The following is a 23,537-nucleotide window of genomic DNA, read 5'->3' as shown; positions in this document are numbered from 1 at the left end:
TGATACCACAAATAGTAATATTGATACAAACTGATGAAATGGAAAATCTAATAAATATAATTTGACATGCGACAAGTCAAAAGAAAATACTCCCAAATGCTGAAAAAATCACATGAAAAAAAAAGTATGCAGAACTCACGAGTTTGTGGCAAGCGGTACGTTTCAGAGAAAGAACTGCCTTGAAAAATCATATTAGATTTACAGAGAAACCTGAGCCCACTCTAAAAACTATGCAGTTGTTAAAAAAAAAAATACTCTTAGAAGTGCGTCTAGCACTAGTAGAATTTCTGGGGGAAAAAAATGATTAATAAATATGACCCATTCATTAAACATAATGAAATTAATTAATTTGAAAGTAGCTAAAAACTACATGACATTCAAATGTATGTCAATTTTAAATCAAGTGGCATACATCTATAGGGGGAAATGAAATATGTATTACAAAGTAAAGGGAAAAACAAAAAATAGGATTTGTTCTTACTGTAAAATCCTTTTCTCCATTGTCTATTGCGGGACAACGCCCTGAAGAATTCTGAGACGTAGGGGTTATGCTACTGCCTCCAAGAGGAATGGATAAACGGTAAAAAATAAACATCTGCATTGTTAAGGACATAACCCCTCACAACACGCAGTAGGAAAGGAAATGAGGGGAGACAGCGATGCCCCTCAATAAGATGTATTAAGGTACCATCTGATTGTCCACACCTATCACATAGAGGGGTTTGCCTCCGACCCCATTGATAAAGTTGTTTGGATTTACGATACACCCAATGCAATATAAATAATTGTGTCATTCATTCTATGTGTAGTAGAAATGGAACAATCAGGTATTTACACCATATAAAATCTCTGAACAATGTATCCATTTTTCTAAATATTCTTGATGGAATCCAGATCAGTGAATTATGTAAAAGAAAAAATACAAAAGCTGGGGCATCCAAATCATTTTGATCAAGTTTACTCTACCAACCACTGATAATGGCAACCTGCACCTGCACCTGCACTTACTTTTAGCTTGAAACTTACTTAATAATGGTTGAATATTTAGAGTAATATATTCAGAAATGTCACAAGGAATTTTGACCTCCTAAATATTAAAAAAATGTGTGCCGAGTACAATTGGTATCCGAGTGGCATATTCTGGCAAATTATGCTCTAGTGCCTTGGTTCTCAACTGGTGGGTCGTGACCCAAAAGTAGGTCACGCCCCTGTGTTCAGTGGGTCGCTGCCTGCCTTCCACTTTTCTAGGTGAGGCTCCTCAGCCTCCCCCTAGCGGAGCACTGTCCATTCTTACACAGAGCAGCCATTCAAAATATGCTGCCCGGTCCCAGTGTCGACTTGAGATGGGGTGGACTGGAGCTATGGCCACTAGGGAGCTTCTTCCATACATGCATTGCTTATAGCTCCCCCACATGTCCTGTAGAGGTACCTGGACCAGAGTGATATCACATTCTGGGTCCCGTCACCTCTACAGGCACGCATGGGTGCTGTACAAGCAATGCACATATGGATGGAGCTCTGTCACAGCTTAGCAGCCCACACTGCAGTGCATTCCATTGCAGTGCAACTTGGGTCGCAACTTAATGACTGAGGACAAATGTGGGTTACACGGGTTGAGCCACTGCTCTAGTGGGTCCTACTGGCAAGAACATAGATTTGTCCCAATTTATCTGGAAACCAGAAAAGCTTCCAAAGTATTTAACAATTTGCCTCCAAAGATTTCCCAGTGCCTCTCTAAAAGATCAGAGCATCATTGGCGTATAATGCCACTTTATCTTCTCCTGTTTCTCTTCTGAATCTGGTCACAGTCTCTGATCCCCTTATTGCCGCTACCCAAGACTCTAAGGCTAATGCAAACAATAAAGGTGCCAGGGGACATCCCTGTCTTGTACCTCTATAAAGGGGAAATAAAATACAGCAACCAGGAGATATATTGTTAGATTGAATAGGTCTGGAGTGAAACTAGGCAAATGGGATTGCCTCAAAAAAGTCTACCATCTGACCCAAGACTCTCATGCAAAAATCAGATCAAAAATCCAGACAACTCCTGGACTTGAATATGAGATCAGAGAGTGTGACGTTTTTAGTCCTGTGGGAGAAAGACCCTGGCCTGAGCTATGTCAAGGACTAGACCCAAATTCTGTAAATAAGTTAGTTCCAGTGCTGTTTTCTAAAAGTTCAGGATCCTTCCGAATCACTAACATCTGGACAGTCAAAGCCACTTTGTCCAACAGTGGCTGCTCCGGCTGTTCTCTCAACAGGGTATCCAATTATTCCACAGCGGGATTGCCACAAAAGTGCCGCAGGGTTAGTACTGGGGCCAGCACCTTTGTGAACACCCAAGGTGCAAATGATAGGCCGAAGAGCAAGGCCATGAACTGGTAGTGCAGGGAACCCACAGCAAGACATCGGAACCAATGCACTTGGAAGATTGCGACATGCAGGAATACATCCTTGATGTCCACAGATGCTTGTAAGTCTCCTAGGTGAAAGAAGGTGATGACAGACCTGGTGGGTACCATGCAGATTTGTTTGAGTGAATACATTCAGAGCATTGAGATCCAAGATGGACCAGATTCCCCCTTTAGATTTGAGAATGGTCAATTGGTTGGGGTACAATTTTCTAAACTGTTCTGCCACAGAACCGGGGGCAATGATACCTTTGCCCAGTAGACCCGAGACAGCTTAATGGAAATCTGCTAATCTGTGCAGAGCCACTGACATTTTGGAAGTGAGAGACCAGTTTATAGCCGCAGGATACCACTTCTTACACTCAAGCATCTAAAATGGAAGCTGCCCAAGTATCTGCAAAGGTTACAAAAACCCCCTCTATTTTCAGAGTGGTGTGCACAACATCGATAAGAGCTCAATGGTCTCTTACTTTGAAAGGAATAGCAGAAGACTACAACTCCTCTATGATGAGTTCATCTGGCAAAGACCGGAGTGACTCAGACAAATCAGAAAAAATGGTGCTGATGAAAAAAAAATAGGTTAGTCTTTTACACGGCACAACTGAAGAAAAGACATGCATCCTCCTAGGACAGTGGTGGCGAACCTTGGCACTCCAGCTGTTTTGAAACTACAAGTCCCATGAGGCACTGCAAGGCTCTGACAGCCACAGACATACCTCCCAGAGACAGATGCATGTTGGGATTTGTAGTTTTGGCACAGCTGGAGTGCCAAGGTTCGCCACCACTGTCCTAGGACACTAGTGAAAAACTGAGTCATACTGGTAATAGGAGTGGTTATCTTGGGTTGGTTTTTTTGTCAGCCTCCATTCCTACCCAAAAGTGAAAGCCTTCCTGTGTCCCTCAATGGATGATTTATTTATTTTTTACAAAGCTCGTATCTGGTTGCTATGTAATACAACACATCAGTACTCTTCCTACTGAGTTATTAAATATGGCATACTATTCCATTTTGTAATTTATAATTATTTTAAAATGGAAAAGAAAAGTCTAAACTATTTTATGAAAGTATCAGAACAGTAGGGCTGATGAAGCTGAGAGAAGAAATAATAAACTGACATACACAAGACCAGTGCTGCTGCCGAGCACTACTACAGAGATTTACATCGGTTTATAAAAGAGGACATTACCTATTAATCATATTTCATCCCAGGAGTGTAAAGTGAAGGTAAACTAACATAAGACTTAGTTTTGGTGTTTTGCAATTGAGACTGGAAAATATGAGCGTAACTTGCTAGCAAATCTGTTTCTATGCATGAAGTTTAAACTTATGATGGGAACAGAAGCATGGAAAAGACCAATTTGTGTTGTATAAATGGACTGGTTAAATAGACCAATTTGTGGTGTAGAAAATAGACTGGTTAACTTCAAATGGTATTCAACATGTGCTGGATATAAGCTGAGTAAATATCTGAGACCACACTGGTGCTTGATGGCAGCTGGAACTTGTATACACATCAGATGACCCTTGGACGTCTATGGGCACTCTTAGAGAGTCGAAGAACTAATAAAAGGTTCAGTTGTGTCACACTGCTGGTTGTGCTTATAGAAATCACAGTTTGGAAGATAGAGGACTGAATTATAGTAAAGTGAATGACAGCATTAGCAATGATTAGTCAAACATGTCTGAAACATTTACTAATCAAGATGGGCATCATTCTATTAGCTAAAATACATGCAGAATTATTTAATAAATTCTTCTGATTCCTAAGAGTTCATTCCTAATGTAAAAACAATCCTTATGTAGTCCCTTTTGCTCCTTGGCCCAGGCTGCACAAGAGGACTCAATGTCTGCCCAGGTAGAGATTAAAGGAGAACTATGGGGTACACCTTTTTTTTATGCCAGTCATCAGAAATGTACCATAAGCTTACAATTCAGTGTAATATACTGTGGGAGGGGCTAAGCTCTGTGCTGAGAAGCTACCCCGACAATATTGTGCGGATCCTCCTCTCCCATTGAGTGACAGGAACTTGTAGGAGGTGATGTGCATTCATGAAAACCTGTAGAGTGCAGCAGCTCAGGGGCATTGTATCAGAGATTTTTCCTGTCAGGTCACAGGTGTACAAACACTAGCACATCTATCCTGCAGTTTGTCTTTCGTTCCCCCTCCCATTTCCTCCACATTGTCGTCTCCTGACAATACACATAACACATCAGCACTAGGACCGTCTTGGGACATACACAGGAAGAAGAGATACAGACAGCAGTGTGGAGGAGGGCGAAGACACGGAGGACAGAGCTGAACTGATGGGTCTTAGTGCCGATGTGGTATGTGTATTGTCAGGAGGTAGCAGTGTGGAGGAAAGAGAGGAGGGGGAATGAAAGAAACAGCAGGATGGATGTGCAAGTGTCAACTCTGATCGGATGTGCCCTGAGAGCTGCTGCTCTCTATTAGGTTCTTATGAGCGTGGAGCACCTCCTACAAGCTGCTGTCACTCAATGAGAGAGGAGGATCCAGACAATATTGTCAGGATTGTTTCTCAGCACAAAGCTTAGCCCTGCGCCCAGTATATTACACTGAATTGTAAGCTTATGGTGCATTTCTAATTACAGGAGTACATTGCAAAATGTGTTCCTGTATCAGAAGGAAACTAAAAGTGCGAAAAAAGGTGTACCCCAGAGTTCTCTTTCGAGTGCCACCAGCTGCCATTCAACCGTCAAATGTTAAAGCCTCTACTGCTCACTGAAGTACCAGTATGAAGGATTGTGGGCGGGGCCTTAAGAGCCCAGACTATGGAGAATACATTGTTTACAAGCAGTAAAAGAGCTTTAAAAAAAACAAGTCATCCCAGACCTCTGTAGATGCATTAAATGTGAAATGATTTATTCTCAAAATCTTCAAAGATCAAAACAAAGATTATAGAGATGATTTTTGGCATCTCAGGAACATCCACTGGTTTACATTACATGGCTGGCAAGATTCTGGCGCGACAGAAAGTAATATGGAATGAGCCAAGATTCCAATCACTGTGTTGTGAACTTTAAAAACTAAATTTCTCCACAGTGCTTACAGATACAGGAGGTAAGTCTGTTTTAGAGTACTTTTGACTGCTTGTTCAGAATGCGGAAATACTTTAGTATGCATGATCTGGCCTCTGGCCACAGGTTTACTTTAATTTCAACCTGAGCAGAAGTTCAGGACCCACATACAGCCTGGGCCTAGAACTCATGGGGTCCAATAGGGACACATGCCTAAAGACTAAAACAACATGCCTGCAATTAAACACTATTGTAACCTTAGAAATGTTTTAGGCCATGTCAAATTCACTTTAAGTGCAATACCCCTTAGCAACCAATCAGAATTCACTCTGCTGAGGTCATCACAGTACAAGATGGATTCCTGGGTGCTATGGGTTAGTGCACTTGAGAATAAAAACTCTGTATGGCATAAGACGTTTAGTGACTCATCAAGTGACAGTCTCTCAGATTACCCAAAAGTGATTTAGCGCTGCTTCACATGACACACAACTCCAGGAAATGCGTTAAAGAGTCGCTTCTTAAAACAGTTCCCAAATCTGGGGTGATCTACAACACAAGGTGGTAGACATGATTGACAATACAACGGGTACAACTACATTATTCCGCTTTACATTGAATTGTACATACACCTAGACTATTTCATGTGTATCCAGGCCTGAGTGCTTGTTTTAGACATTGCGCTATGGGAGCGCTATGACAACTGCTGAATGTACAGAAATGTTCAGATCATTGTAATTACCCCAAGAAACTGGTGCTCATACTTCTTCCATTTTGGCCTGTTTTCTGTAGTCACTAAAGAGGCACCATGGCTAGAACTAAGTTATTTGCCATCAGCTTCCAGTTATTTAAGGCACTGCATGAAAATGTCCCCCCAAAAAGGAAAATTCCTAGAACTGGGCCCCCACTGGAACTGAGCAGCAAACGTAGCCAGAATTCAGAGTTCCACTATTGTTCAGCGACTTATTTCATGATCATATTGCCATTTTATTTTTTTACCTAGTCAAAATTCAGTTATATACTGCGTCATTCAATTTTGTGGAGAGAACTGTAGATCTCTGTGGCAGCAGAGGTGGTGATGAAGTTCTGTAAATACATCTTACTCTATCACTGACAGCCAGACAACGCTCAGCAGAGCTGTGAAAGTGCATAAAAGTAAAAATAAAATCCAATCAAGTATTAGTGGAAAGGTGGACATGTGTGAAGTTTATGGGAATGAAAAGGAGGTATTTAGAGTTTTTCCGGAGTGGCAGGAACTGGACGCTCCACATAAAACAAAATATAGGCTTTTGCTTTTCCCACGGTTTCCTCTTCTGTCATGGTTACTGTACTGTCATTGAAGTGGTACCAGCGACCCTCATGGGTGGCATATGCTGTGTAGTGACCAGAGCCAACACTGTCCAAGAGAAGGAAAACAAAAAAAATTATTCATTATTTCTTTAAACATACACTTTCATCTTAAAAACAGTCTTTCCTCATTTTCACCTATTTATACCATGGTTAATGGCTGAACTGAGTGATAACATGGATACAATGAGTGACATTTATCAAAACTGGAGCAGTTGCCCATGGCAACCAATCAGCTTTTCTGTTCAGTAAAGCTTTGAAAATGAATAAGAGAAGCTGACTGGTTGTTATGGGCAACTGCTCCAGATTCTGCATGCGCCAGTGTTAATAAAATCCCCTTTAATGAATCTTGTTCTGTATGTACATATGCAATATCCCCTCCAGGGTAAGAAGATAAAATACAAATTCTCAACTCACCCTGAGCCATGATGGACAACCACAGCTGCTAGATCATAAAGACAACTTTCTGGGCCCATATTTTCTGGCTGTTTCATGGAAAAGATGAAAATAAAAAGAGACTTTTCACATATCAAGAAGTTATAAACTAAAAAAAGAAATGAAAATATATGCTTGTGAAATCCCTACCGGGATCAATGTTAATGAGCCCTTTCCCAGAACAAGGATCATAACACAAAGGGGTCACCCATAGACCTAACTTCATTGGGTTATATTGAGGTACGTGTCACTCTATAGTGGACAATGCTTTGTGAAAGGCTTTCAGGCTAGCAGTGTTATGTGAATAGGTATACAATAGCCAATAAAACATGGGTTATGCATGCAATTATACAACAGTATACGTATAAAGAAATAATTCAAGGCAACTGGACTAGCTGTATTTTATTTTTGAGGTTTCTCTGGTCATCCGACCAGCTTTCTCAATTCAGAATGACTTCTACAAAAATTATCTGGGAATAAATATGGTGAATGTCAATCCAATCCACATAATCTGTTAGTCACAACCAGGTGTTGATTGCATTTGCATCATTGGAGTTAGGAGGTGTTATTAACCTAAAACCTTAAAAAAAAAAAAAAAATCATACCACCTGAGCCACACTGGCCAGGAGAAATAGGTAAGCTGCCACTGAAAACACCAGTTGCCGAACTGTCATATTGATCCATTTACTGAAATGCTTTGAGTTAGGCCCCATTCACACTGTGCGATTCGCAAATCGCACGTTTGTCGCGCGATTTGCATTTTGCGCAATATCGCGCAAAAATGCTTGCATTGAGCAAGCTAGAATCGCGGCAAAATCCGCTCCAAAAAGGGTCCTGCTCTAGCGACGCAAGACCCGCGACAGCAGGACCCTTTGCCCTATTGCCAAGCATTGGAGAGCGATATCGCGCGGTAAATAGCCGCGATATCGCGGGAATTACCGCGCGATAAATCGCTCAGTGTGAACGGGGCCTTACTGGCCACCTGAACAGTAGATAAGAAGATCTCATTTGAATCAGACTTCCCTAGCTGCATACTTGTTCTGGTCATTCAGTGATTCAAACCATTAATATCAGGTGACAGTGTTGGTATTTATCTTATGACAGATGTCCTTTTTTTTCTAGGCAAATTAACATAAATGATAAAAGGGTAGAAACTGCACCTCCATCACATATGTGTAAATGCATCTGTCTGGGTATTTGGTATACAGGATATTTACAAACAAAAAAAGAAAGAGGGTGAACTATAATGAAAAGGAACCAATACTAGCAATTCAATTCTCCTTTGTTTTATTAAACAATGGAGAAAATATGATAATAATTCTGATGAATAACTTTCCCATCCAGCAGTAAAACGTATACACAAGTTACCTCCAACAGGAAGCACTTCATGTCCAACCCTCGCAGAGGAAATTCTACATATGTGTCCACTTTGTTCCGAAGGTATGCTGTCCAATGGAATCTTTTTAAGTGTAAGCATAGCACCTGCAAAGAGAAGGAGAGGACGTGGATTTGAATTCTCTAGATGAGAGCTATTGCTGTGAATTTTCTTATTCCTGATAACAGCTCTTTGGTTTTAGTCCCCAATTGCTCTCCCCCTCTATTTACTGCACCCAGTGCCAGCTGCTGCTCTGAATGATCACCTGTCTTTGCTGGAGCAGCTGAAGGGGAATAGAAAACACATGTAACCTGTGACACAAGAATAGAACACATGAAGCTCGGTCTGCCAGCGTACAGACAGAAACATTCATAGAACACAAACCACATAAAAATAATAAGTTCTTCCCGCTAAAACATTTTATATTAGGGATGCACCGATACTAGTATCGATATCGATGCCGATACCGAGGATTTGGGCGAGTACTCGCTCGCCCAAATGCCTAGCACGATACTTCCTGTATCAGGAAGCCGGGCAACGCGTCCATTACACGCTGCCCGGTTTCCTGATTGGCCGGGAGGCCGGCTCTATGCTCCCTCGTCATGAGATGACGAGAGAGCATGGAGCCGCGTCCCGGCCAATCAGCATGCAGGGCGCCCGGCTTCCATGATTGGCCAGCAAGCTGCCTCTGGGTACCAGATGAAGACCGTTCCTAGCTGGAGAGGCCCCCGGGGGTGATAGGTGACATGCCGACGTGAGAGGGGACAGAGATCCGCAGCATACAAGCCATAGAGCCGAGCACTGCAGAGACATGCAGGTACATATGATTAGTATGGGGATTTGTATGGGGATTCGTATGGGACGGATTTCTTGTTAATCGGGAAGCCGGGTGGCAAGTCTTTACATGCTGCCCGGCTAATCAGGAAGCCAGGTGGCGAGTCATTACACGCCACCTGGCTTCATGCATGGGACTTCCAGTACTCGGTAATTCGTATCGGTGGGTACCGGAAAAAAAATTATCTGTACGCGGTACCAAAATACCGGTATCGGTGCATCCCTACTCTTTATTATCGGAGACAGATTCAGAAAACTCTCTCAAACATGTGTAGGAACTAATAACAGCCAGTCCAGCGTGACACTTTGGGGCGTGCGTGGATCATGGTCATGTACATCAATACACTGTATATAAAGGTGCATTGCCATTAACTGTCAGCTGGACCCAAATGCACATCTGCATTGTGCTGCAATGTACCCGTGCAGTATCCCACCACAACACATGGATGCCAATGCTTTGCGTGTTGTGGTGAGCTGTGTTTTGTAAAATGGTGCAGGGAATGTTTTTGGTGTGAGTGGAGGTTTGTTGACAGCCCATTCAAAATAAATGTGCTGCCTAACGCAATGCACGCCCCAAAGTGTCACGCTGGACTGGCTGTTATTAGTTCCTACACATGTTTGAGAGAGTAACTAACGCAATGCACCGTAATGCATAAAAACACGTGCATTACAGAGCACTGCAATCTGGCCCTTATACTTATCATTGCACAAAGTGTCATTTATACATATGTTACAGAATCAGTTTCCTGAAAAAGAATAACAACCTTTAAAATGGTCAAAGCTAAACAAGCATCTCATATGCAATATTATAGGTTTGTATCAGATCCTCCTCCAAGTTTTGTGTCCCACGTTCTACAGACCATACTGTAGAAACCGCTCGGGTAAGTAAAAAAAAAAGGAGACAAATTCCCACAGCTAAAAAAATACAAAGTGCTTTACATTATTTACATCAGTCCCTACCCTCAAAGAGCTTACAATCTAATGTCTCCATCTCACATATACATCAGGCAATTAACCTACCAGCAAGTCTTTAAAGTGTGGAAGGAAAAAAAAGGAATATCCAGAGGAAACCCACACAAGCACAGGGAGAACATGCAAACTCCATGTAGATAGCACCCTGGATTCAAACTAAGGACCCCAAAGCAAATTGTTTTTTTCCAGGAGAATTGAAATAAAAAATAAATAAATAAAAAAAGAGTGTGGAATATGTTCTTTTACAATGATAAATAATATATATTTGACATGGTATTGAAAACTACATAACATGACAACCTTAATGAAAGATTTCTGAGACTTTATGTAAAGTCTTAATTTATTGCACAGTCTCAGCTGAAGACAAGCAAATCCTGGAATACAATCCAAGTAACACTACTTCTCAATGCAGTTCCCAAACTCAAGGAAATATGCATTTCTGCCAGTAGGGGCACTGCAGAGGAAAGGCTCCCAGTTTAGCTTGAGGGCTCCATCTTGTACTTCCTACAGTTGGGTGATTGTTGGTATGATAGTAGATGACAGTTTCTGTCCTCTCAGGTAAGAGGGTACATTTGTCTGCGATATTGCTCTATGTATATTGCTCTATGTAGCTTCTCCAATCCATTTCAAATGGAGCTGTTCACATCTCGCCGCTCAATCTCGCTTGTAGCTCGTCGCTCCTACATGACCCCTTTTTCTGCGGATTTCGAGCGATTTAGCTCCTGATTGCATACAGCCCAATAGGAAAAAGTTGCGCAATATCGCACATATAAAATCACGCGATTTTCATGTCGCGCAGTGTGAATGGGGCCTTAGGGCCTGTTCACACGACGTCCGTTTTCTGTGCTGACCTGATCCGTATGCTCCTGCACTAAAAATGCATCCCAATGTATCCCCATGTGTTTTATGGGCTACAGTTCTCACGTGCGCAGTCCGTTCAGGTTACGACAGAAAAATACTGCATGTCACATTTTGTACGGTCAGGAAACGCAAAACGCATCAAAAACGCGTGAACGCGTCAAAAATGCACTGCAGCTAACATACTGACAGCCCCACTTTTTTTTTTTTACTGGAACGCATCAAAAACGCGGCAAAACACATAGCACCGCGTCTGCTGATCAGGACCTGAAACTCATGTGAACAGGCCCTTAACCTCTTCACGACTGAGTGTATGTCGCCAGCATCTGGGCTGTTTAAAACAGAGTCCCAGCGGCTTTGGGGGGGGGCTTGCAAGCCCCCCTATGTGATAGCAAACAAAGTTAAAAAAAAAAAACAGTTTTTAAAATTAAATAAATCTAAAAATAATGTAAACATTTTTTTTTAAAGTCCCCCGCGAGCACACTTGTCGTTGCCATGTAAACACGCGTCAGAAGCGCCTACGTATGAAAATGACGAACGTGCTACACATGTTGGGCATCACCGCGCACGAGCAATAATTCTAGGGCATCTCTAAATGGATAACCTGTGGGGGCTTTCAAAGCATCTATGGACTTTTTGGAGTACTGAAGTTTGTTGCCATTTCACGGATGCACACAATTTTTAACCTGGGCATGTTGGGTATCTATTTACTCGTTGTAACCTCATCGGTTATACTGCATTAAATAAATGGGTATTTTATTGTGTTTTGGGGCATTTAAATACATTTTACACTAAATTTTGGGGTTTGATAAGGAGTTGCGCTAATATCGTGCAACATAAAAATTTGCAACTGCCACCATTTTATTCTATAGGGTCTTGGCTTTCAGAAAATATATAATGTTTGGGGGGTTTTAAGTAACTTTCAGGCCTTAAATGTGGAATATAACATGGGTGCAAAAAAAAATGAACACAAAGGCCTCAGTCATGAAGGGGTTAAATGATTCTACACCATCACAGTATAATGTTTACCTATAGTCTGGTCCTCCTCTTAGTAAAATGGTGAGACCAGCATCTAGAGTTTGGAAACATTTTCACAGTGCAACTTCTGCTGAGTGCAAAGCTGCGATTTGCAAATATGTTCTTGCTTGTTTTGTTGCTTTTGAGGGAAAGAGTATGCTTACCTGTTCTCATGTATAGTTGAAATGTTATTAACATACACAGACCTTGTTGTTCCATTTGTAATACAAAATAAAGTTTTAAAAAGCAAGTTTAGGTTCTTTCCTGAATAAGCTGTACTTTCATTTCACGCATAATACTTTTATAAACACTGCATTTCACATTCTTAGTGTAACAAAATGACTTTCCATTTGTAAAAATACTCCACACTGAAATTGTTTCACTTTTTCCAAAAATGTCTGTATTTTCCCGGATAAAAAAAAAAAAAAAATCAGGGAAAAAACGTTTTATTTTTTTTTTCTCATGGCTTAAACATTTCTGGAACTTTTACATCTCTACTAGGACCCCAGTGCAGCAAAGAAGTGCTAAACCACCGAGCCACTGTGCTGCCCACTTCATCACTGTACATGTTTGCATTGGTGCACAAACCAAGAGGTTCTTTTGCCATGCAGTATTTTAATGGAAACCTGCTGTGAGAAAGAAGGACGGTCATTGCTGATCTAAAAAAAGGCTGCTGTAAGTCTTTTCTTTTGCCCATCCCCTGGCTTCAATGTTTTGAGTTCCTGATCTAGGAAGAGTATGCATATCAGAAGTTGATTTCATTATTTGCCTGATTCGCTGGGCCAGCCACTCAAAAAGTACTGAAGCCAGAGGCAGTCCGGCAACTCATTTTCTTTTACAGGTGGAAATCAACAATGGTAGCCTGCGTGTTTCTGTCACAAGTGTCATTTACACACATACATACAGTCCTAAATGCAGATGGTAACATTGCTTATTTCTGCATTCTGGAATGCAGATGTTTCTGTAAAATGTATTCCCCATGTGCACATTTCCACCTGCATTTCTAGAACAGGCTAGAGCGTTTAGAAAATGGAAGCCGTTATATTTTATGGGAAGTATAGAGGTTTAACCATAAATAGAGAATTACAGCAATGGTTGGTATTCATTTACCCATCACTGATATTATTATTTGAACAACATGAAGAACGACACTATACCCCAAGGAGGACTTTGCTGTAATGTGGAATATAACATGGGTACAAAAAATGAAAAAAAAGGCCTCAGTCATGAAGGGGTTAATAACAAACCTTTGGTAGTTTCTGGATCCAAAATTTTTTGGTGGATTTCTGTTTCTTTTTGCATTTCAGGCACATGTAGAGCTCTGTCTCATCCAGCTCCTCCAGGTCTGTGAAGCTGCGCAGGCAGTCTAAAAGACAAATTGATGGAGCTAGTTGTAGAGCAGTGTTTTCATGTGACCAACTCAATAAAAACCCGTTTGGTTGAAGAACTCTGGGGACAAATTTTACTAACCCTTGCAGTGGGACTAACCTCACACTTCAAGGGTTAACTTTTTGTCTAGGTGCTTTACAAAAAAAAAAAAAGATATTGCGCAGGCAGTCTAAAAGACAAATTGATGGAGCTAGTTGTAGAGCAGTGTTTTCATGTGACCAACTCAATAAAAACCCGTTTGGTTGAAGAACTCTGGGGACAAATTTTACTAACCCTTGCAGTGGGACTAACCTCACACTTCAAGGGTTAACTTTTTGTCTAGGTGCTTTAAAAAAAAAAAAAAAGATACTCGCCTGAACTGCGGCACCGACTCTGTTTCTCCGATCACTGAAGCGTGTCTCCTCCTCTGCTGTACTGAAATGTTAAAATCGGGGTCCTTACATCATAACGACACAAGGATTCTTAGACCGCTGCAGAGGAGGGAAAGAGACTCTAGGGACCAGTCTGAGAGCTGATCGGGTGAATACAACTCTTTTTTTAGCACCTAGACAAAACAAGCAGTTAACCCTTGCAGGGTGGGGGTAGCCCTTCTACAAGGGTTAATAAAAACATTTCCCCAGAGTTTTTCTTTAAATGAAATAGAGTCATTTATGGACTGGTACTACAACTGGAGATTGTCAAGTCTGGGCAAGTACATTAAAATACACAAATGTATGCCAAAATGTTTAACGTCATACCTCTGAGCGTGCAGGTTGGTCCACTTTCTTGGTTCTTACTACGTTTATTACGGAATTGACTGGGAATATCTAAAGAGAGATCTGTAAAAAGAAATAGGAGTTCAGGATAAAGAACTTCTTAATAGTCTATTCCATGTTCTTTCAAGTGTTTAATCTCTAGTAATGTTTTCATTCTGATGACCAATTTATATATAGATAGAGTGTTGATAAAAGACAGATTCTCCTTGTTGGGTGGTTTAAGGCGGGAGGTTATTTATCTGCAAAATCACATGACTGCAGGAGTAGTGAACCATCTAACTAAAGGAAAATTAAGAGTAAATTATAGATAGATATAGATAGATAGATAGAGATAGATAGAGATAGATAGAGATAGATAGATAGATAGATAGAGATAGATATATTCGCATCCAATCCTTACAGTGTATTTAAAACACAAGATACAGTGCACTTAAACACAAAGAAACATTAATATAATGCAGCTTACCAATGAAATGTGGCGGCTGCATTCGTTTGTTTTAAGTTTTGGTGATCTAGTCAATAACACACTTCCTGTCTTAGGGTAGCTCCACTCTATGGAGGAGCAATGGAGCCACACTTGGACAGCAACAGTGTCACCCTTTCGAGAAAGTAGCATCAGATGGACAGCAGATTTAGATATATACTTGCCTAACAAATGAAAGCTGAACGCCAGCTAACACTTTTAAGCAGTAACAGTTTTGTTTCCCCTTTGGGATAAAGGTTTTACAGAAATGAATAAAAGTTGATCATTGTCAGTGTTAAAGAGGAACTTTAGCAATATCTTTACAATGCACATCATCTCGGGGGATGGAAATGCCTTTCCCCGACATCTCATGAGATGACAGATGAGATTTTTCCAGCAATGCTCTGCGGATGTAACTTTCCCAGGATGCAACACTTTGGCACATTTCATAATTTGTGCCAGAACTGGAGCAGGAAGTAGATGAACTCTATTTGTAAGTAAAAACAAGTTTGTTTAATGAAAGTTGATGTCAAATCAGCATGCAGAGCTGCTTGCTGGTGTGATGTCTAGTAAAAGGGGGTAACCCTCTAACTCAAGGGTGGTCAACTCCGGCCCTCCAGCTGTTGTGGAACTAAAGTCTTATGAGACAGGGGAGCTAGCACTGGCCTCCCGTTCTCAGACACTCATCCGCCTCCTGTTATTTTATGCCAGGAAAACCATTCTCCTAGTCTGGGGTAGCCAGACGGCCCCCACCCTGGGCGAATGGAAAAGACTGATCAATCAAGCACTCCCCATTTACAAACTAACATACGAGCAGAGAGGTAGCCCGACACGCTTTGGCCGCATATGGGACCCATGGCTGGCCTCCTCAAACACAAATTTGGAAACGGGGTAGTACTACTAACTTTTGGCCCCGAGTCCCCCCAGTCCTGGACCTATGAGTCGTAGATGATACTTTTGGTCGGCTGATATATGTGGCTGAATTGGTTTCTCAATGTTCTGTGATACCTATCTTAGAGCTTTATCACCATGTCTTGACCTTGAATATTGCATCCACAGCTTGTGTAACCTTGTAACCTCGTGACAAACATAGAGTGTACTGATGTGTAAATGCCTGGGTTATGTTGACCCAATTGTTGTTTGTTGATGGTGTTGTTGTTATCATTGTTGTGTCTCTGACACTTGCAAAAATCAATAAAAATTATCTTTAAAAAAAAAAAGTCCTATGAGACAATGCAAGACCGACAGTTCCAGGTATGTCTCCCAGAGGCAAAGTCATTTTGGGATTAGTATTTAAAGCTCAGCTGGAGGGCCGGGGCTGCCCACCCCTGATCTAAATGATACCCTTTCTGGATAGCTTAGTTTGTTAAAGGAAGTTGAAAAATAACAGACTTACTAGCCAGATCACCAAGTGAAAAAAGCCTTAAAAAAAAAAGAAGTGCAGCCACCACATCTAAAGATTGACACGTTGCTATATATTACATTTTTGCTTTTGGGTTTAGATACACTTGAACTTTTCTACATAAATTGTTTTACTGTTATATATAAACACACACACACACACACACACACACACACATATACATACATACATACATACATACATACATACATATATAAAATCTCCATACATATCCAGCTTTGGTTTGTCCTAAAATAATGTTACATTAGTAAAATTTTGGGGATTTGAGGTTCCATTGATGTGTTCAGCTAGGACACTATCAAGAAATATTGCAGAGACAGCTTAGAAGAAGTACGGGTAAAGAAGTGTCTAATGCAGGTCATTGGACCTGCATATGATGTAATGACATCAGTGGTCCTTAGACCACTGGAGCTCAGGAAAGAGGCTGCAGGGACTGGTCTAGCAGCCTGGTGGGACCGAGGATCCGGTAAGTAAATCTGCTTTATTTGAGTCTCCTAGACAAAACAAGCAGTTAACCCCTTTTTGTTTGTAGTTCTTTCAAGTATTCAGTACTTAATACTCAATCTGTGTGTGCAGTATTGCTTGATGGTGTCCTGGGAGAGCTGAATGCATCAATGGAACCTCAAATTCCAAAAATTATTTTTGAGACGACATGATTTTAGGATGCGGCATGTTGTTTAATACAGTACATACTTTAAATGGTTATTTCAAGAGCTCCACTCAGTTCTTAACATGAGAAAAGAGCTTTCAGGATGGCTGCCGCGTGTAGATATCTGAATTATTCAATAGGTAAAAATGGTACTCAGCACTATGCATGAAGGAGACAGACCTAAAAACGGGTCAAACTTTCGAGATTCTGTTCCACAAATTAGGCAGTTTACTTCATTCTGCAGAACTCCACCAAACACAGAGGTCACCACTGTTGTCGCTCCATTTCTGTAAAATAAAATTGGCTTCAATCAATACCAAAGCCAAGCAGTTTCACACGTCTTCTATAAATATAATATAGATCGGTTTAACACTCTAGCAGCTTCTTCCATTAAAACTTCCTGTGCAACAGACAAGTCATAGAACATCCTTTAGCAGAACTATCTGTTTTAGTTACAAACAGAACATTGTCACTATACTAAAAAAGGCATACATGTGTACCCGAGTGCCCAGCTATTCACAGCTGCTCAGGGAATAATAAGGGCATCAAATCTAATACTTCTTTACAATGAGGGGACATGCAGGATCAAAGAGGGAAGAACTTTCCACTATTTTCAGTGGTTGATTCAGTCCACTGGGTTCACCATAAACAAATTAGCAGCTTGGGATGGACTTAGCCAAGACATTATTTAAAATCCAATTTTAGCTCAGTTTTGACAAAAAGAGAAATGTGGGATTTACACTAATTGTATTACTTCAAGTCTGGATTCCTTTCAATTCTCTAATATATATGCTTTCCTGCTAAAAACAACAGCTGTGCCCCTTGCCGAATTCAGTAATATGGTCTATTAGCAACCAGCAAGCTTATATTTCTAAGTGACACGATCACAGCAATTCTTGTCATTTCTTGAAGAGCTGAAGATTTATTCCTGTGTGTATCAAGTCGCAGTGACAACCAACCAAAGTCTTCCCACTCTCAATAAAAAATGCTGTGAAACATTTTTTTAGATTACCTTCATATATAAATCAAGGAACATAAAGACTGAGGGGGGAATTTATCAAAACTGGAGCAGACAGAAACTGGTGCAGTTGCCCATAGCAACCAATCAGCATCTCTCTTCAGTTTGCTCCGTTGAGATTTGAAAATGAGACAGAGAAGGTGATTGGCTGCAGTGCAAATGTGCTCCAGTTTTGATCAATTCCCCTCTTAGTCTGTTACACCGCTGCATCACTCACATACAACACTTGCTGCTTGAAGGGCGGCTTGTGTTCTCCTGTGATATGACGGAATGATTGGAGCCATCTAGTTCACCCTGAAGCTCTAGATGTAAGTGGTCCAATAAATAGCGCATGAATTCATGGGCATCTTGCTGCTGGTAACCCCTGCAATAACAGAAATCACATGACAGATGTTTTGAGAAATGATATAGAAAACAAAAAGCACAAGTCGCAATTTACAGATCAGGCACAATGCAATAAATGTCAACATATTTCCTCCTTAACCACTTGCTGTCTGTCTGTTGTAAATACAAGGGCAATTGGCGGAAGTACATGTACGCAATTTTTTTTTCTCTGCAGAACCCCGAACTCTACAGCGGCCCAATCACTTGTATGATGAGAAACTGCAGCCAGGGAAGAGCAGCCAGAGAAGAAGCTGGTGAAGCAGATCTCTGCGTCATCAGCTTCTCTGGGGGTCCCTAGGTGACATTAGGGGTCTTAGAGACCCCTGTCTCCATAAAGAGGACCTGTCATTGTATACTGGTTAATACATAGGCTTCTTAGCCCCCTATGTGATAGCAATAAAGTTAAGTGTAAAAAAACATTAGTTAGTCACAAAAAAAAGTCCCCCGCCCCCTCATATAAACATAAATACGCATTGGGAACACCTACATGCGAAAACAAAGATTACGCTACACGTTACATATCAGCACGAACGTCAGAGTGCGAAGAATAATTGTGGTGCCATCAATCACTGATAACACTAAACTAGTGAGCGCTAAAAGCTGTTAAAGCATTGCCTATGGGCAATTTTAGGTATGGTAGTTTTTTGCGATTCCGCGGTCGCGCGCAATTTTAAAGCTTGACATGTTTGGGGTCTATTTACCCGACGTGACCCGTTCTTTTATATTTTACCAAACATTTCTGTAAATCTAAAATGTTTCATAATACATAAGGAAAACGGGTTTTTTTTTCTTCAAAATTGTCAGTACTTTTTTCATTATATAGTAAAACATAAAAACCCCACTGGTGATTAAATACCACCAAAAGAAAGCTCTATTTGTCATCAAAAAATTGTATAAAATTCATTTTAGTACAGCGTTGCATGATGGAATAAATGTCAGTCAGAGCACTGCAGCGCTGAATACTGGAAAATGGCCTTGCCAGGAAAGGGGTTTAACACCCCAGTCATCAAGTGGTTAAAAGCAGAGCATCTATTGTGCAAATCCAGCTTACACCATCTGAATTACAAGCAGAAATAAAACCAAACTACGTGACTGGTGCAGATCATCCAGTGGTTGATTTACTGCTCTGTGTTACCCCATTGACCATAGCTTGTAGCTGACCAAATAACATCTGTGCAAACCAATGACAGCTCCCCCCAGAGGCTGCAGCAAAGCATTACAATATAATAGACATGAAAAGCAGCAGAACTCTTCAGGACTTGAGCAGATCAATATACACTTAATATATATACTATGTACACTTAAGACGTGCAGAGTTCTTACAACCAAGGGAAATTCTTCATATAATGAATGCAATAGGTGTTTAGGGCATTCAAATACTATAACTCCCTGTAGGATTACATATTGATAAACAACAAATAGATATGATCCGCACTCCCCATCTAATAATCATACAGTAAAGCAGCTAATAGTGAACCTTGTTCACCTAATAAGAGAAATAAGTAGTGCGCTACAATGTGATCATCAAATGCAATATAATTATATATATATTTATAACAAATAATCAATACATAGCAAATCAATATCAATTAAATCAAATAAATAATATAAAGAACATTAAAACAAATACGGAAAAATTCAAACATATCTATTAGTGCAAAAAACAAATTTTCTTTTCATCCATTAGATGGTGTAAACAAATCTGTATACTATGCATGTGCAAATGTTGCATGCAATCTTCAGAAGTTGCTCCAAAAGTGCAATCAATTTGATGAAAAGAAAAGTCAGGTTTTTTTGTACAGACTGATATGTATGAATTTGTACATAGGGATCCCTATTGTAACACTTTTTGATATTGGTTATTTTACTGCAGATATTATTTCCAATAAAAGCACTTAATATTGGAAGCACCCGAAAAAGGATAGAATGTTTTGCACTAATAATGAGGAATTGAAGGCGGAGTCTGAGAGAGAAGGAGATGGCGGCCATCTTGAATGAATGCAGACGCGGTCCTGTGTGCTGTGTGCGGCGGAAGATGGCAGACACAGGTACTCGTTTTAGACATCCGAGCATTTGCACGAGTACGAGTACTCATGCAAATACTCGGTATCGCGGCCGATACCGATGCTTGTATCGGTATCGGTGCATCCCTAATAAATAACCTTATTTCTTTCATTTTCTAATGTGAACTAGAATTAAAGTGACACTAAACTCAGAAGTTAAACCTAAAAAATCATTCAAGTACCTTAACTATTAACAACAATATAGCATATTTATGCATCACTCAGCTGTAGATCCTCAAATCATCTCTGAATTGTTGCTGACACTGTCCTTCCTTCTGGAGGGTGGCTACTTTTGTTCCCCATGGTCCCTGTGTGTGTTGTAAAGTAGCAACCGCTCCAGGCTCACTCCTGTGATGGACTACAATCTCAATACAAATCATTAAACTAAATGTGAGATTATAGTTCATCATGGGAGTCAGCTAGGAGCAATGACTACAACAGACACAGGGACCATAGGGAACAAAAGTAGTCACCCTCCAGAAGGAAGGACAGTGTCAGCACCAATTCAGAGATGATGAGGATCTACAGCCGAGTGATACACAAATAAGTTACATTTTTGTTAATAGTTAAAAGGTACTTGAATGTATTTATAGGATTTAACTCCTGAGTTTAGGGTCACTTTAAGAAATCAGAGGCTACTTTGTTATAGGCATCACATCCTTGTTTTCTTTCAGATATCTTCAATTGTGAGACCAAATATTGATACCCAACAGAATAAGACAAACAAATCTCATGAAATTGCTAAAGAGCAGGTAACAGACCTGTCCTCTGGATACTATCAGTTTGTAAAATGGTCTAAATGGCCATCTAAGCCAGATTCCAAACAGAAATTCCTGTTGTAATGACTAAAACATTTCAACACTTTAAGATCTCTTACCCCTTTAACAACAGAGCAGTTACCTGAAGTTTGGCATGATTTTCCATACCACATAGAATAAGGAATCTGGACTAAATGCAGTTTGAGTGCCCTGCCACAATGCACATAAAGTTTTCCGGAACTCTTCAACCAATGACCTGCAAAACAAACGTGAATATTATCCACCAGAATAATACAGCTCTAGCAGAGCAAGCATATTGTAGATTAAACATGAGAAGATAGAAGAGCTTTCTCAGTCTATGTGAAAGGTACTCCATGTGGTCATTAAAACATATCCACCAGCACAGCTGTGCTATTTCCAACCCTCCTGTATTGAAATTGTAATGTAACTGTACTGTCTCCCTCCATTTTGTAAAGTGCTGTGCAAACTTTTGGCGCTATATAAATCCTGTGTAATAATAATTACAATTATTGGCAACACAATTATTTTCAATTAAAAAAAAGAAAGTGACCTCCCAACACATGCAAGCTATTTAATGTACAACAGGGTGGGGAAGAAGAGATAAGGACAGGGCTCAATCTTTAACACTGTGTCATGGAGCTCAGCACTGAGCTTGTCACTTAAAGTAGATCTCTAATGTCCCACTATTAGATACACAAGATCTGCCCATCCATGAGCAGGCTGATATAAGAAGTAGGGCTCACACATTAACTTCTCCTTGACTCCGTGTATGATACATCCGCCGACCAGCTGTTTTTCCATTGCGGAGTTCCACTGCTGGCAGCTCCTTGAAGTAGCAGCAAAACTGTTGAATGTTACTGCAAGATCAAAAATAAATACATATATATTATTTTTACATCTACTACGGTAAAACTGCCTTTGTCCAAAAGAAAGCAAGGCATTATTATGAAGTCGAGTGTACCTGAGTGACTGCAGAATAGCATTCATGAAACAAGTATTTCCTAGATTCCGCAAACCCGTAGCGCAGAGCACCGTGGTACTTCCCTTAAGAGAGAGAGGACATGTAAAATCCATATAAACAGTATTGTTGAAGTGAAGAAAGGTTAGAGGTTCTGCTTTGTTTTTTTTTGCAGATTGAGGTCATACTGGACAAACTTTCTATCGCTTACTGGGACAGGAAATGAAGGAAAACAAGGAACATAAGAAACAGGGATTTGATGAGGACTGCACTTTGTAGATTTCCCTTTACTTCCTGTCACTGGGACAAGAAGCAAGGGAGGACATCACTGTTTAAAACTACAAAGAAAAGTTTGGCTGGAGTTACACTTTGAAGTGCAAGTCCAGCCAAAGCTTTCTTATTTAGTTATGGAGTGGGGAAGGATACTACTATTCCAAGCTCAGTTAGGAAGTTTTACCTTCATCACCCCTTAATACTACCTCATTAAGAAACTGGCCAACTATACAGTAATTCAGGTGCATGCCCTTTAACACAGCCTTGGAACAGAGCCCTGGATATCCCAGCAGGGGAACTAATCCTTCCCCACTATCCAAAACTTAAAAAAAAAAAAATGTTTTGGGTCTGGGCATACACTATATTGTCAAAAATATTGGGACGCCTGCCTTTACACACACATGAACTTTAATGGCATCCCAGTCTTAGGCCGTAGGGTTCAATATTGAGTTGGCCCACCGTTTGCCGCTAGAACAGCTTCAACTCTTCTGGGAAGGTGTCTACAAGGTTTAGGAGTGTGAATAGTTGCCAACTATTCTCAATCGATTTAGTTGATTTGTTGTTGCAGCCCTACATCATATTATCACTGCATTCAGAATGCATTATCCACATAGATAATCTATGACAAGCTGGGTGTGCTTCTGACTATAAAAGACATTACCATCAGATTGTGTTAGGGCCCACTTACACTACAGCACTGCAGTAAAGCACACTTTACCGCAAATTGTGGCAATACGTTACATGTGTTGGTGCAATGTGGTGGCATTCATTCTGACGCACATTGCCAACAGACTAACATATGTTGGTTGCTCTGTCAAAAATGCTACATGCATCTTTTGTGGTGCTTTATGTGCTCCATGCAAATGAGTGTGCTGCCTTAACATTTGTACGGTAACATACAGGATAACATGCATTAACAGGTGTGCACTAACACAGTGCAATAGTGTGAATAGGCTCTAAGTAAATGCACGTAAAGTCCTCAAATAAGAATTAGCCAGAAAAACGAAGACTGAATTGTCACTGGGTAATGCGTGTCTAGCAATTTCATGTTTTAAAAGAAGGTCAATCAAATACAAAAAAACAAAATGGGCTTCTGCCAT

General features: G+C 40.5%; 1 protein-coding gene across 2 annotated transcripts in view; it reads right to left on the bottom strand.

Moving 5' to 3' along the window:
* Positions 1-6,137: 6,137 nt before the first annotated feature.
* USP3 (ubiquitin specific peptidase 3) overlaps positions 6,138-23,537 on the bottom strand; it is a 29,691-nt gene continuing 12,291 nt past the window's right edge. For both annotated transcript variants that reach the window (XM_018552765.1, XM_018552766.1), the window contains 10 exons: positions 22,168-22,250; positions 21,950-22,063; positions 21,328-21,441; positions 18,198-18,344; positions 17,143-17,249; positions 14,410-14,490; positions 13,531-13,649; positions 8,596-8,709; positions 7,210-7,277; positions 6,138-6,841 (listed from right to left, as the gene is read on the bottom strand). In XM_018552765.1, the coding sequence (XP_018408267.1) occupies positions 6,676-6,841; positions 7,210-7,277; positions 8,596-8,709; positions 13,531-13,649; positions 14,410-14,490; positions 17,143-17,249; positions 18,198-18,344; positions 21,328-21,441; positions 21,950-22,063; positions 22,168-22,250 (1,113 nt within the window). In that variant the 3' untranslated portion in view covers positions 6,138-6,675. The remainder of the gene's footprint in view (positions 6,842-7,209; positions 7,278-8,595; positions 8,710-13,530; positions 13,650-14,409; positions 14,491-17,142; positions 17,250-18,197; positions 18,345-21,327; positions 21,442-21,949; positions 22,064-22,167; positions 22,251-23,537) is intronic.

The sequence above is a fragment of the Nanorana parkeri genome, unplaced genomic scaffold (assembly GCF_000935625.1).
Source record: "Nanorana parkeri isolate BGI_ZX_2015 unplaced genomic scaffold, ASM93562v1 scaffold97, whole genome shotgun sequence".
Taxonomy (NCBI): Eukaryota; Metazoa; Chordata; class Amphibia; order Anura; family Dicroglossidae; genus Nanorana; species Nanorana parkeri.
The sequence above is the reverse complement of the archived record's forward strand: the minus strand, read 5'-3'. Positions and strand labels throughout refer to the sequence as shown.